At 41.9% G+C, this 14827-nt stretch overlaps 1 protein-coding gene across 8 annotated transcripts in view; it reads left to right on the plus strand.

The window, feature by feature from the left end:
- Window positions 1–14827, plus strand: part of pacs2 (phosphofurin acidic cluster sorting protein 2) — a 353460-nt gene that overhangs the window by 289081 nt on the left and 49552 nt on the right. For 4 of the 8 annotated variants that reach the window (XM_070878838.1, XM_070878841.1, XM_070878839.1 and 1 more), the window contains exons 14-17: window positions 1789–1839; window positions 7894–7998; window positions 12172–12278; window positions 14510–14664. In XM_070878838.1, coding sequence (XP_070734939.1) covers window positions 1789–1839; window positions 7894–7998; window positions 12172–12278; window positions 14510–14664 — 418 coding nt within the window. The remainder of the gene's footprint in view (window positions 1–1788; window positions 1840–7893; window positions 7999–12171; window positions 12279–14509; window positions 14665–14827) is intronic. The other 4 variants (XM_070878842.1, XM_070878844.1, XM_070878843.1 and 1 more) reach the window with 1 other exon arrangement.

A 14827-nucleotide genomic window follows, 5' to 3' on the forward strand; every position in this document is an offset into this window, starting at 1 on the left:
ATCTAACCACTCTCTGGGTAAAGAAGTTTCTCCGAATTCCTTAGTCACTAATAAATAGAATATCATATTTATGATCCCAAGTTTTTAGACCGCCACAAGGGGAAACATCTGCTTTATGTCTACTCTATCAAATCCCTTCATAATTTTAAAGACCTCTTTTCTAGAGAAAAGAGCCCCAGCATTTATATAGCCCCTCAAGATGTCTCAAAGCACTTATCAGCCAATTAAATATTTTTGATGTCTGGTCATTCTTGTAATGTAGGAAATGTGATAATAACCAGATAATGGGGGAGACTTTCGCCTTCATTTTTGGCGGTTTTCTCGGCAGTACAGCTGTTTTTGAGAGAGAAACTGCCCGGTGAAAGTTTCCCCCTTTTTAAGTGGAACCGGCCACATCTCGAAACGACCGCCAAGAGAATCGCCAGGGCGTAAGTTTGGCCTCAACGGAGGTCCGTCCAGATCGCCGAGGGAACCACCCTGTGAAAGCTGCTTAAACAGGGCAGTAGGTGAGTACTCTGCAAAGAAAGGTAAGTTAAAGGTTCTTTAATTTTTTTTATTGTAAGACAGCAATTAGCTGTAAAACTATCTTGGGAATGTTTTTAACTTTTTATTTTTAGTGAAATTTTTTTTTAAAGTTTTCCCCCCTCACTAGGCCGAACCGCAGACTCGGAGTAAATTGTTAAAAACATTTTAAGAACCGCCCGTTTCGCCTTTAACCGCTGAGAAACCACCGAGAATATTGGTGCAAGATCCATTTTGTCGCCGGGCGGTATTTCTTACCTTTATTATGGATATTTTTGCCAGTGTTAGTTGCAGAACGTTAGCGGTGTTTCTGGGCGGCAGTCGGATGGTGAGATGCTTTAGAGAAAGTCTAGCCCTATCTGTTTTTATTGATGTTGGTTGAGGGATAAATGTTGGCCAGGACTCCCTTGCTCTTATTCGAAATAGTGCCGCGGGGTCTTTTGCATCCACCTCATGATAGATGGTACCTCTGGCAGTGTACCACTCCCTTAGTACTGCATTTGGAGTGTTAGACTAGATTATCTTCTTAAGTGAACACACAACCTTCAGACTCTGAGGCGAGAGTGCTACCACTGAGCCATAGGTTGCTAGGATGGGAGGGTCTGGATGGGCAGAATTACCTTTTGATTGACTTTCCTTATTTGAATCTGTGCTTCCTCCCCTTAGATAGCAACACACCAGAACTCATTCCCAATCACTTCTGGAAAGTACATGAGTGGGCTTCCTCACTCTCATGGTTTACTTTTTCAGTTCTTCCCTCAGGGTAGGCCTCTGCTCACAAACTCTTTCTGCCATATCTGATGCTCTGTACAGTTACTGAACACTATACCAGTGTTTAAGGGAAGAGAAAAAGCACACACACAGATCTACCCAAATTTGTGAGCAGTTTCAATTATAGGGAGAGGAAGAATCCTGTGGAGAAATAAATATTGAATTTATGGTACCCCCAAAAATTGTTGTGACCTTGCGCTGGGTTCCATTTGTAGTTATGCTGGGACTTGTGATTATTGTCAGATAGAAAGTGCAGCCCTTAAATATATTCTGTGCAAGTGCAGCCTGGAATAATACAAGGTAGATGGGGTGAGTTTACCCTGCTGTGAAGTTCTAATGCTAACCGGTGCATTGTATGATATATAGTGCAACAAGGAATGTACCTTCCCTTTTGAATTAAAAAATGGCCAGCCAAGACTTATTTGCTCCCCTTTTTGCCACTCATTTTACATTCAAAGTTGTATGACTGCTAACCTTCATCCCTTAACTTCAAAGGGCACTACTTTGACATTGCTGAACAGCGTGAAGAGAGCCGCATTCACTCAAGTAAGTGAGCGGTGAATCTTTTATCTGCATATGTTTTTTTATTTAAAGATTTTCGAAGTCGAAATAAAGTTTAGGCCTGGCAAAGCAGGAGTAATAGAAACATTTCAAATTTCTGTCCATTCAATTGAAGCATTTTTTTGACTAAACAGGCCAGAGAGTATCGAATTCAAGGCTGTCATGCATTTGTTGGGATGTGGGTGATGTAAACCAAGAATTTAGCTCGGTAAATGTCGTTGCTTTGTAATTCACTCTCTGCCTTCTATTATTGTATACTGGGAGCCAACTTAAATTCAGGCCCCTATAATCCATACATATCGGAGGAACAATCACAAGGAGCTACCAGGCATATGTGTTTAAGTGCTGCACTGCGATGAGGTTCGATGACAAGTGACAGAATCCTGATTGACTCTCAAATTCTCTCCTTTACCACCGAGTTAGTAAGACTGAACTCTTTGGGAGGGGACAGGGTAATGTCTTCAAAACGTTGGACATTTCTTGGAGCAAAATTTGAATGCACATTTATGGAATATGATTGCGACCTGAGTGGGGTGTTGGGGAGAATAAACAGAGGAGAGAGAGATTGGGTCTGTTAGCAGCAGGTCGAAACAGAAAATGCTGCAAATGCACATTAAGTAAGTCAGCATTTGAAAGAACACACAGAGTTGATGCTTTGGTCGTGACTATTCTGATGAAGGGTCTCCATCTGAAATGTTGATTATTTTTTCTCTTTTAAAGCTGACAAACATTGTGCATTTTAGATTTCCTTGTTTGCAGTTTTTTTTAAAGATCCTATCTGTATCTTTAAAAAATCTGTATCTTTAATGCTGTAGCATTACTAAGAAAAGATATAGGTAAGTGAAAGCAATCTTAGGAGATTGTATGGTTAGAATTGAGGAATAAGAAAGGACTTAAAACTGTACTGGGAGTTGACTACGGGCCTCCTCATAGCAACAATGAAGTAGCAAAATATATTAATTCAGAGATTAGAGAGGTTTGTAGCAAAAGGAAATTTGTTTTGATTGGAGACTTTAATTTTCATATAGATTAGGAAGAGCAGAGCAGCTCAAATCAGCAAGGTAGTGAAGTTCTTGAGTGCATTCAAGATAGTTTTCTGGAGCAATATGTTCTAGAACCAACAAGAGGGCAAGCCATACCAAATTTAATAATGAGTAATGAGCCAGACTTCGTTAATAATCTAACAGTAAGAGGAACAGTTATCTAACAGTGATCATAATATGATCAAATTCAATGTTAGGTTTGAAAAGGAGGAACTAACAACAACTTTAATTTATATAGTGTAAAACGTCCCAAGGTGCTTCACATCAGTGTAATAAGACAAAACAGATAAATTTGACACCGAGCCACATAAGAAGAAATTATGGCAGATGACATAAGAAATAGGAGTAGGCCATTTGGCCCCTCGAGCCTGCTCCACCATTTAATAAGATCATGGCTGATCGGATCATGGACTCAGCTCCACTTCCCTGCCCCCTCCCCATAACCTTTTATTTCTTTATCACTCAAAAATCTGTCCATCTCTGCCTTAAATATATTCAATGACCCAGCCTCCACAGCTCTCTGGGGCAGAGAATTCCATAGATTTACAACCCTCAGCGAAGAAATTCCTCTTCCTCTCAGTTTTAAATGGGCGGTCCCTTATTCTGAGACTATGTCCCCTAGTTTTAGTTTCCCCTATGAGTGGAAATATCCTCTCTGCATCCACCTTGTCGAGCCCCCTCATTATCTTACATGTTTCAATCACTTCTCATTCTTCTGAATTCCAATGAGTATAGGCCCAACCTACTCAACCTATCTTCATAAGTCAACCCCCTCATCTCTGAAATCAACTTCGTGAACCTTCTCTGGACTGCCTCCAATGCAAGTATATCCTTCCTTAAATACAGAGACCAAAACTGTACGCAGTACTCAAGGTATGGCCTCACCAATACTCTGTACAGTTGTAGCAGTACTTCTCTGCTTTTATACTCTATCCCCCCTTGCAATAAAGGCCAACATTCCATTTGCCTTCCTGATTACTTGTTGTACCTGCATACTAAATGTTTGTGTTTCATGCACAAGGATCCCCAAGTCCCTCTGTACTGCAGCACTTTGCAATTTTTCTCCATTTAAATAATAATTTGCTTTTCTATTTTTTCTGCCAAAGTGGATAACCTCACATTTTCCCACATTATAGTCCATCGGCCAAATTTTTGCCTGTCTCTATCCCTTTGCAGATTTTGTGTCCTCCTCACAATTTGCTTACCCACCCATCTTTGTATCATCAGCAAACTGGGCTACATTACATTCAGTCCCTTCATCCAAGTCATTGATAGAGATTGGAAATAGTTGAGGTCCCAGCACCGTTCCCTGTGGCACCCCACTAGTTACTGTTTGCCAACCAGAAAATGAACCATTTATCCCAACTCTCTGTTTTCTAATTAGTTAGCTAATCCTCTGTCCATGCTAATATATTACCCCCAACCCCATGAATTTTTATCTTGTGCAGTAACCTTTTATGTGACACCTTATCAAATGCCTTCTGGAAATCCAAATACACCACATCCACTGATTCCCCCTTATCCACCCTGCTCGTTACATCCTCAAAGAACTCCAGCAAATTTGTCAAACATGATTTCCCTTTCATAAAACCATGCTGACACTGCTTGATTGAATTATGCTTTTCCAAATATCCTGCTCCTGCTTCCTTAATAATGGACTCCAACATTTTCCCAACGACAGATGTTAGGCTAACTGGTCTATAGTTTCCTGCTTTCTGTCTGCCTCCTTTTTTAAATAGGGGCGTTACATTTGCGCTTTTCCAATCCGCTGGGACCTCCCCAGAATCCAGTGAATTTTGGTAGATTGCAACCAATGCATCCACTATCTCTGACACCACGATGTAAGCCATCAGGTCCAGGGGACTTGTCCGCCGTTAGTCCCATTATTTTACCGAGTACTATTTCTTTAGTGATACTGATTGTATTAAGTTCCTCCCTCCCTATAGCCCCTTGATTACCTACTATTGGGATGTTTTAATGTCTTCTACCATGAAGACCGATACAAAATATTTGTTCAACGTATCTGCTATTTCCCTATTCCCCATTATTAAATCCCCAGTCTCATGCTCTAGGGGACCAACATTTACTTTAGCCACTCTTTTTTCCTTTTTATGTACCTGTAGAAACTCTTACTATCTGTTTTTATATTTCATGCTAGTTTACTTTCATAATCTATCTTCCCTCTCTTTATTTTTTTTTGTCGTTCTTTGCTGGCTTTTAAAAGTTTCCCAATCCTTTGGCCTCCCATTAGTCTTGGCCACATTGTAAGCCCTTGTTTTCAATTTGATACCATCCCTTATTTCCTTAATTAGCCACGGATGGTTATCCCTTCTCTTACAGTCTTTCTTTTTCATTGGGATATATTTTTGCGAGTTATGAAATATCTCCTTAACTGTCTGCCATTGCTCATCAACCGTCCCATACTTTAATCTGTTTTCCCAGTCCACTTTAGCCAACTCTGCCTTCATACCTTTGTAGTCTCCTTTATTTAAGCTTAGGACACTGGTTTGAGATCCAACTTTCGCACTCTCCAATCGAATTTGAAATTCAAGCATGTTATGGTCACTCATTCCTAAAGGATTCTTTACTAATAGATTGTTTATTAATCCTGTCTCAATAGCTTGGTCAAAGAGGTAGGTTTTAAGGAGCATCTTAAAGGAGGTAGAGAGAGGTTTAACACAGTTACTATGATTCTAGGTTTTGATAAGGCTAACTTTAAAGAGATGAGACAGAGACTGACAACAGCAAACTGGTCAAACCTGTTAGCGGGTAAAACTACAGATGAACAACGGGAGGTTTTGAGAAAAGAATGTAGTTTAATACAGGACCAGTATATACTCCCAAGAGGAAAAAGCTCTACTTACCAAATAAAACTGCCATGGTCAACAGAAGAGTTGAGAGATAGCATAAAACTAAAGGAACGAGAATAAAAGGTGCAAAGTATAGTGTGAAATCTGGGGGACTGGGAGAGATATAAAGAATAACAAAGGAACACAAAAAAAAGCTGAAAAAAGGGAATACGAGAAGAAACTTGCGAGGCTTATCAAGCTTAACATAATGTTTTTACAATTATCTTGGGGGATAAAGGGTAGTCAAGGGTAATGTGGACCCTTTAAAACCATTGCAATATTGCAAATGAAAATAAGGAAATGGCAGACTTGTTGAATAATGACTGTGTCAGTCTTCACAGTGGAGGAAGAGGATAATGTACCTGACATTCCAAGGAAGTTAATAATGAATCAAGGACTGGAACTTACTAATGTTAACATAAGCAAGAAAACAATATTAGAACAAATAATGGCACTGAGGACTGACAAATTCCCATGATTTGATATTTTCCACCCCAGGGTTTTAAAGGAAATAGGTGAAGAAATTGCAGATGCTACAGCTATAATCTTCTAAAGGTGTCTCAATTCAGGAATTGTCCCTTTTTAGATTGGAAAATTGCAAATGTAACTCCATTATTTAGAAAAGGTGAGGGAGAGAAACCAGGAAATTATAGACCTGTTTGTCTAACATCTGTTGTGGGAAAGTTATTGGAAGCTAAAATTAAGAACTGAGTGACTGACTGAGCACTTGGAGAAATTTGAACTGATTATAGAGAGCCAAATGTGGATTTGTAAAGGGTAGGTCATGTCTAACGAACCCAATTACATTTGTTGATGAAGTATCTAAAGTAGTAGACGGGAATGTCTATGGATGTAGTTTATGCGGACTTCCAGAAGACATTCGATAAAGTTCCACATAAGAGGCTGTTGGCTAAAATTATAGCTCATGAAATTGGAGGCAGATTATTGACCTGGTTAGGAGATTGCTTAGGCAGTAGAAGACAAAATAGGGATAATAGGTATGTACTTGACTTGGAAGGAAGTGACTAATGGTTTCCCACAAGCTGAGACCTCAACTGTTCAATATATTAATGACGTGAATATATGGCTCTCTATTGTGTTATCTAAGTGTGCCAATGACACAAAGATTAGTGGTATATTAAGTAGTGTAGATGTGAGCCAAAATTGCAAAGAGACATTGATAGATTAAGTGAGTGGGGCAAAACTATGGAAGATGGATTTCAGCGCAGGTATGTGAGGTCATCCAACTTGGACCAAAAAAGGTTAGATCCGAGTATTATTTAAATGTTGAAAAGTTCAGAACAGTGGAAGTCCAAAGAGACTTGGGGGTCTATGTACACAGATCACTAAAATGTAGTGGTCAGATACAAAAAATAATCAAGAAGGTTAATGGAATTTTAGTCTTTATAACTAAAGGGATAGAATATAAAGTGGAGGAAGTTTTGCTGCAGCTGTACAAAGCTCTGGCTAAGACCACATCTAGAGTATGGTGCACAATTCTGGGTACCGCAACTTCGAAAGGTGTTGGAAGGAGTGCAGCACATTTACACCAGAATGTTACCAGGGCTCCAAGGGTTAGATTATGAGGATAGATTACATAAATTCGTCTAGCATTCCATGGCATATAGAAGGTTCAGGGGTGATTTGATTGAGGTTTTAAGGGTTTTGAAAAGAATTGATAGGGTAGTTGGAGAGAAACTTTTTCTGATGGTGAGGGAGTCGAGGACAAGGGGTCGTAACCTTAAAATCAGAGCCAGGCCATTCAGGAGAGAAGTTATGAAACATTTCTTCGCCCTCTCCAACCAAAAAGTAGTAGATGCTAGCTCAATTCATTAATTAAATCTGAGATCGCTAGCCAAGAGTACAAAAGGATATAGAGCCAAGGCAGGTGGATGGAGTTGAGATACAGATCAGCCATGATCTCTTTGACTGGTGGAATAGGGGCTGAATGGCCTACTCCTGTTCCTATGTTAACGGAACGTTGAAACTTAATGCATGAGCTTTCTGGGTGTGTTAAATAATTAGAGCTTTGAATCGTCAAAGCCCAGTTCCGTATCCAAGTGCCCAGCTCACTTTGCGTTGATTTTGGCTCAAACTGAAAACATGTCTGCATTATCAGTGTTTGCATTCTCTGTTTGATACTGCAGATCCCTCGGAAAACCGTCTACGACCAGTTGAATCACATTTTGATTTCAGATGAACAGTTGCCGGAAAACATAATTCTGATCAATACATCAGACTGGCAGGGACAGGTACGTATCAACCCAAGGGGCATGGTTCTACTAGATTTTCCTACATTGCAAAGCCACTACACTTAGTGCAGCACTTCCTCAGTACTGCTCTTGTCAGAGGTTCCTTCCTTTGGATGAGACATCTGCCCCCAAGTGGATGTAAAAAATCCCACGGCACTATTCGAAGAAGAAATGGGGAGGTCTCTTGATGTCCTTGCCAATAATTATCCCACAACTAACACCTAAAGCTGATGATCTGGTAATTTATATCATTACTGTTTGTGGGAACTTGCTGTGTGCAAATTGCTGCCGTGTTTCCTACATTACAACAGCGACTACACTTCAAAAGTAGTACTTTCGCTGTAAAGCAATTTGGAACACCCTAAGGACACGAAAGGTGCTATATAAACTTAAGTCTTTCTATCCTTCGATAGAAAAAGATCAATCTGTTGCCATTTTGATGAATTTTGTGCCATAAAGCGACATGTCTATCTTGACATAAGCAATGATCTACCCAATCCCACCAAGACAATCAACAAGTGCTACCTCCCTGCCTCGGTCCCAATTTAAGCTGGTGGCATATCATTTTTTTCCTCCAATTTTGTCTCCTGAACTCATTGACTCCTTTCATGATGAAGATTGCCCTTTGGCAGCTTGTCCAAGTGGCCTCTACTCAGTCGTACGCCTTAACTGCAAGTACCGGCAGGCAATCTAACTGGAGCACGTCACAATTGGGAGCCAAATCATGTCCTTTCTCCACACACCCACTTCCAGCAGGCATCGGTGGATAGTGATCAGAAATGGTAACCTTGCCTAGTTTTTCCCAAATCCAGAGATTGTAGCACACCAAATGTAGCACACAACTGGAGATTGAACCTGGGACCTTCCTGGTCTCTCTGGCTCAGAGATGGTGATATTATCTGTCGGCCATAAGGAGAGGCTTGGCTTATTGTCGTTTGCATTTCTCCTCCCAACCCCCCTCCCCCCTTTTTTTTTTTTGTTATCTAACAAGGCTACAGTAGCCAAGTGGCTACAGAATTAGACTTGCGACCCAGAGATTGTGAACTCAAATCCCACCACGGCAAACTGACTTCAACAAATCTGGTCATTTGTGGGCTGGCACCAGATAAAATGACTATAAAAGCTGCCGAATTGTTGCAGAAACACAATTGTTTCACTGATGTCCTTCAGGGAAGGCTAAGCTTGAATCCCTACCCGGTCTGGCCTACATGTGACTTCAGTCCCACAGTATGTGGTTCGCACTTAACAACCTCGGGGTAATTAGGGATGGGCAATAAAATGCAACCTTGCAAGTGTTGCCCACTTCCCAAGAACATATAAAGAAACAACAGAATCTGCTAGTGCAAGGGGATGGAGTATGAAAGCAGGGAAGTCTTGCTACAGCTATATAAGGTATTGATGAGGCCACACCTGGAATATTACGTGCAGTTTTGGTTTCCATATTTATGAAAGGATATACTTGCTTTGGAGGCAGATCAGAGAAAGTTCACTAGGTTGATTTCGGAGATGAAGGGGTTGACTTATGAGGAAAGATTGAGTAGGTTGGGCCTCTACTCACTGGAATTCAGAAGAATGAGAGGTGATCTTATCGAAACGTATAAGATTATGAGGGGGCTTGACAAGGTGGATGCAGAGAGGATGTTTCCACTGATGGGGGAGACAAGAATTAGAGGGCATGATCTTAGACTAAGGGGCTGCCCATTTAAAACTCAGATGAGGAGAAATTTTTTTTCTGAGGGTTGTAACATAGAAAGATAGAAAGAGTAGGCCATTCGGCCCTTCGAGCCTGCACCGCCATTCAATGAATTCATGGCTGAACATGCAACTTCAGTACCCCATTCCTGCTTTCTCGCCATACCCCTTGATCCCCTGAGTAGTAAGGACTATATCTAACTCCTTTTTGAATATATTTAGTGAATTGGCCTCAATAACTTTCTGTGGTAGAGAATTCCACAGGTTCACCACTCTCTGGGTAAAGAAGTTTCTCCTCATCTCGGTCCTAAATGGCTTACCCCTTATCCTTAGACTGTGACCCCTGGATCTGGACTTCCCCATTAAGAACATTCTTCCTGCATCTAACCTGTCTAAACCCGTCAGAATTTTAAACGTTTCTATGAGATCCCCTCTCATTCTTCTGAACTCCAGTGAATACAAGCCCAGTTGATCCAGTCTTTCTTGATATGTCAGTCCTGCCATCCCAGCAATCAGTCTGGTGAACCTTCGCTGCACTCCCTCAATAGCAAGAATGTCCTTCCTCAAGTTAGGAGACCAAAACTGTACACACTACTCCAGGTGTGGCCTCACCAAGGCCCTGTATAACTGTAGTAACACATCCCTGCCCCTGTACTCAAATCCCCTCACTATGAAGGCCAACATGCTATTTGCTTGCTTAACCGTCTGCTGTACCTGCATGCCAACCTTCAATGACTGATGTACCATGACACCCAGGTCTCGTTGCACCTCCCCTTTTCCTAATCTGTCACCATTCAGATATAGTCTGTCTCTCTTTTTACCACCAAAGTGGATAACCTCACATTTATCCACATTATACTTCATCTGCCATGCATTTGCCCACTCACCTAACCTATCCAAGTCACTCTATCCAAGTCATAGCATCCTCCTCGCAGCTCACACTGCCACCCAACTTAGTGTCATCCGCAAATTTGGAGATATTACATTTAATCTCGTTATCTAAATCATTAATGTACAATGTAAACAGCTGAGGCCCCAGCACAGAACCTTGCGGTACCCCACTAGTCACTGCCTGCCACACTGTTCAGCCATGAACTCATTGAATGGTGGTGCAGGCTCGAAGGGTCGAATGGCCTACTCCTGCACCTATTTTCTATGTTTCTATGTTTCTATTCTGAAAAGTACCCATTTACTCCTACTCTTTGCTTCCTGTCTGCCAACCTGTTCTCAATCCACGTCAGCACACTACCCCCAATCCCATGTGATTTAATTTTGCACATTAATCTCTTGTGTGGGACCTTGTCGAAAGCCTTCTGAAAGTCCAAATACACCACATCAACTGGTTCTCCCTTGTCCACTCTACTGGAAACATCCTCAAAAAATTCCAGAAGGTTTGTCAAGCATGATTTCCCTTTCACAAATCCATGCTGACTTAGACCTATCATGTCACCTCTTTCCAAATGCGCTGCTATGACATCCTTGATAATTGATTCCATCATTTTACCCACTACCGATGTCAGGCTGGCCGGTCTATAATTCCCTGTTTTCTCTCTCCCTCCTTTTTTAAAAAGTGGGGTTACATTGGCTACCCTCCACTCCATAGGAACTGATCCAGAGTCCATGGAATGTTGGAAAATGACTGTCAATGCATCAGCTATTTCCAAGGCCACCTCCTTAAGTACTCTGGGATGCAGCCCATCAAGTTCTGGGGATTTATCGGCCTTCAATCTCATCAATTTCCCCAACACAATTTCCTGACTAATAAGGATTTCCCTCAGTTCCTCCTTCTTACTAGACCCTCTGACCTCTTTTATATCCGGAAAGTTGTTTGTGTCCTCCTTAGTGAATACCGAACCAAAGTACTTGTTTAATTAGTCTGCCATTTCTTTGTTCCCCATTATGACTTCCCCTGATTCTGACTGCAGGGGACCTACGTTTGTCTTTACTAACCTTTTTCTCTTTACATATCGATAGAAGCTTTTGCAGTCCGTCTTAATGTGTCCTGCAAGCTTCCTCTCGTACTCTATTTCCCTGCCCTAATCAAACCCTGTGGAATTCACTGCCTCACAGCTGTGGAAGCTGGGACATTGAATAAATTTAAGACAGAAATAGACAGCTTCTTAAACGATAAGGGGATAAAGAGTTATGGGAAGGGAAGTGGAGCTGAGTCCATGATCAGATCAGCCATGATCTTATTGAATGGCGGAGCAGGCTCGAGGGGCCGTATGGCCTACTCCTGTTCCTATTTCTTATGTTCTTATCAGCTCCTAATCCTCTGCCGCTAGCGGATATGGGAAAGAAGCTCTGGTTGAATCATTCTGATTTTTTTTTTTTGCTCAGTGGGTGTCTTGCTTCCATTCAGCATGTTCCCCAAGCCTCCATCTTGGTTTGCCAAGCTGACTATTTAAAATTATGACTGTGACTCTTGAGACTTGATCAGAGAATAGGATGCCTGTTTAATGATACTTTATTGCCTTACAGTACGTGTCAGAGTTACTACAGAAACACAACCTTCCCATTGTGTGCACGTGTTCTTCTGCAGATATACAAGCAGCATTCACAACCATCGTCTCCAGGATACAGCGCTTGTGAGTTGGAACATTCTTGGTTATTATGGTCATTGATTATAATTTTGTGTGATATATATACATATATATGTGTGTGTGTGCTTATATGCGTCTGTATATGTGTATATAAATTCAGCCCCAGACCCAACCTTTAGTTCTGCCTCCTGCAGCATCACTGGGCGTCAACACCGACAGCTGCAGGAGGCGTTGGGGAGACCAGCTGCTTGCGGAGCATATTTAAATAAGGCCGCTTGTGTCAATAAAAAATGTTTTTGAATCCCTTAGGTAAATTTTTCACCATTTTCTTCGGCTGCGATTGATCAGCCCTGCGCTCTGTTGGAGTGCATGGGGCTGATCGTCATGGATCGTGGCTGCCATCGGCGACGAGGGCCATCGACTTCATGCAGACCCTGCAGCAACCAGCCCTTCCCATTAAGGGAGGGAAGGAGCCTCCATTTCCAGCAGCGCTGCCCTCGACATTGGGTAGTGCTGCACCGCAACCGCCCCTCTTGCCAGCTTTAGCGTTTCAAGGAAAGTGGTAGCACTTCCTTCCTGGAGCGCTAAACCGGAAATTCTCGTCTGAGTCACTCTTGTAGCGCCTGGCGATACTTTTGCACTACCACAAATGTTATCGCCTCAAACGAGGCGCTATGCAATTACTCTCCCTTGAAATGCTTAATCCCAGGGAAAAAAAATCTATTTTTCAAAATAGTCCCATTTACAGAGCTCTTTATTCATCCACCTGAACCCCTTGGAGACCCTCCTTATCCTTTACAATGCAATTTAATTTTGCTTTCTTTCCCCTCCTGCAGTCTCCCCACAGGTTAGGTTGAAGACTTGCATCCGCCCCTACAAATGTCTGTATTTAGCTGGCCTTTAGAGAAGTGTTGGTGCCAGCCTCCTTCCCTTTGGAGAAGTGTCTGGCTCTTCTTTGATACCTGTGTGGCAGTTCTATTTCCTTGGCTCAGTCGATAAAGCTCTTGCTTGTGGGTCAAAGGAGGTGGGTATATGCCCTGCACTACGCCACAAGTGTGTAACCTGGGCTGACGTGGATAGAGTGCTAAACTGCCGTTCTTTTGATGCTCTGCAGTGGGTAGATCTAAATGTGCCAACAAAATCAGTCAACTGATGCTACACCCATTTTTAAATCTCCGTTGTGTTGTGAGTTGGTTGATCGTAACCAAGTTGGCAGTGGAACAGTTACAATTGGTCTCAGTATTCCTGTGCCTTTTGAGGGGACAAAAAATAACCAGGGTTTCCACTCCTACTATGTTGACCTGCCCATCCCTCACACCCCTTCCCCCAAAACTCAGTGCATGGAGATACTGCTGAGGACAATATCGGACTTGACTGTGTTGCCCTCCGCTATCAGATATCTCGCTGACACTCGGACTCCAGCTGAAACTGGCACTGTGGTACTGTAACCCAACACATCACTGCCCTCAGGAGAGGAGAAAACCAAGACAAAGGGTGGATAAAAATCAACAATTGTACTGAGCAAAGGAATAAATCTTCAAATTGTGTTTTTCTGAGTATGAATGAAAGAAGATTTGTAATTATATAGCACCTTTCAGGACCTTAGGATGCCCCTAAGCACTTTATAACTAATGATGTGCTTTTGAAGTATAGTCTACAAATCAGGCCGTGGGATTTTATACATCCACCTGAAAGGGCAGACAGGGCCTCGATTTAATATGTCATTCAACAGTGGAGCTCTCTCTCTCTCTCTCTCTCTCTCTCTCTCTCTCTCTCTCATTACTGCACTGAAGTCTGGATTATGTGATCAAATCTCTGGAGTGGGACTTGAACCAACAATCTTACGACTCAAAGGCTAGAGTGCTGCCAACTGAGTCACAGCTGACACTGTACATGCACAGGGCGTGGTAAATAAGTTTGGTGAGCTGCAGACATAAATAGCAACTTGGAATAATGTTAGTGTCAATAATGAGACCTGGCTCAAACATAGAGAGGAATGGGCACTTAATATTTCTGGTTGCAATTTATTCAGGAAAGATAGGAAAGGAATAAAAGGTGGGAATGTCAGTATTGATCAAAGATACTGTTACAGCACTAGAAAGGGATGATACAACTGAGAGTCCAAAGACAAAATCTATGGAGCATGTTTCGGTGGGGTCAGTGCCTTAAGTCGTTTTACTACATTAAAGGCGCTATATAAATACAAGTTGTTGAAGTAACTTTTTTTTTTAAAACAATAACACTGAATAATGTTCAATTTTCCTGCTTGTTTTCAGCTGTAACTGTAACTCCCAAACTCCAAACCCCATTAAAGTGACTGTAGCAGGTGCCCAGCATTACCTAAGTGCTATTCTACGGCTCTTTGTGGAGCAGCTGTCACACAAGACTCCCGACTGGCTTGGCTACATGAGGTTCCTCATCATTCCCCTTGGTATGTTCACATTGCAACTGCAAATATCTTAAGATACTTAATATGCCGTCTCACTCCACCTAAAACTGCCTTTATTGCACATTGATTTTGTTCAGAGTGGGTGTAGTAGTGATCGTTTATGTTTGGGCGGGAGATGCTAAAAGTAGAGGGTTAACAGAAAGGG

The sequence above is a fragment of the Pristiophorus japonicus genome, chromosome 4, assembly GCF_044704955.1.
Source record: "Pristiophorus japonicus isolate sPriJap1 chromosome 4, sPriJap1.hap1, whole genome shotgun sequence".
Lineage (NCBI taxonomy): Eukaryota > Metazoa > Chordata > Chondrichthyes > Pristiophoridae > Pristiophorus > Pristiophorus japonicus.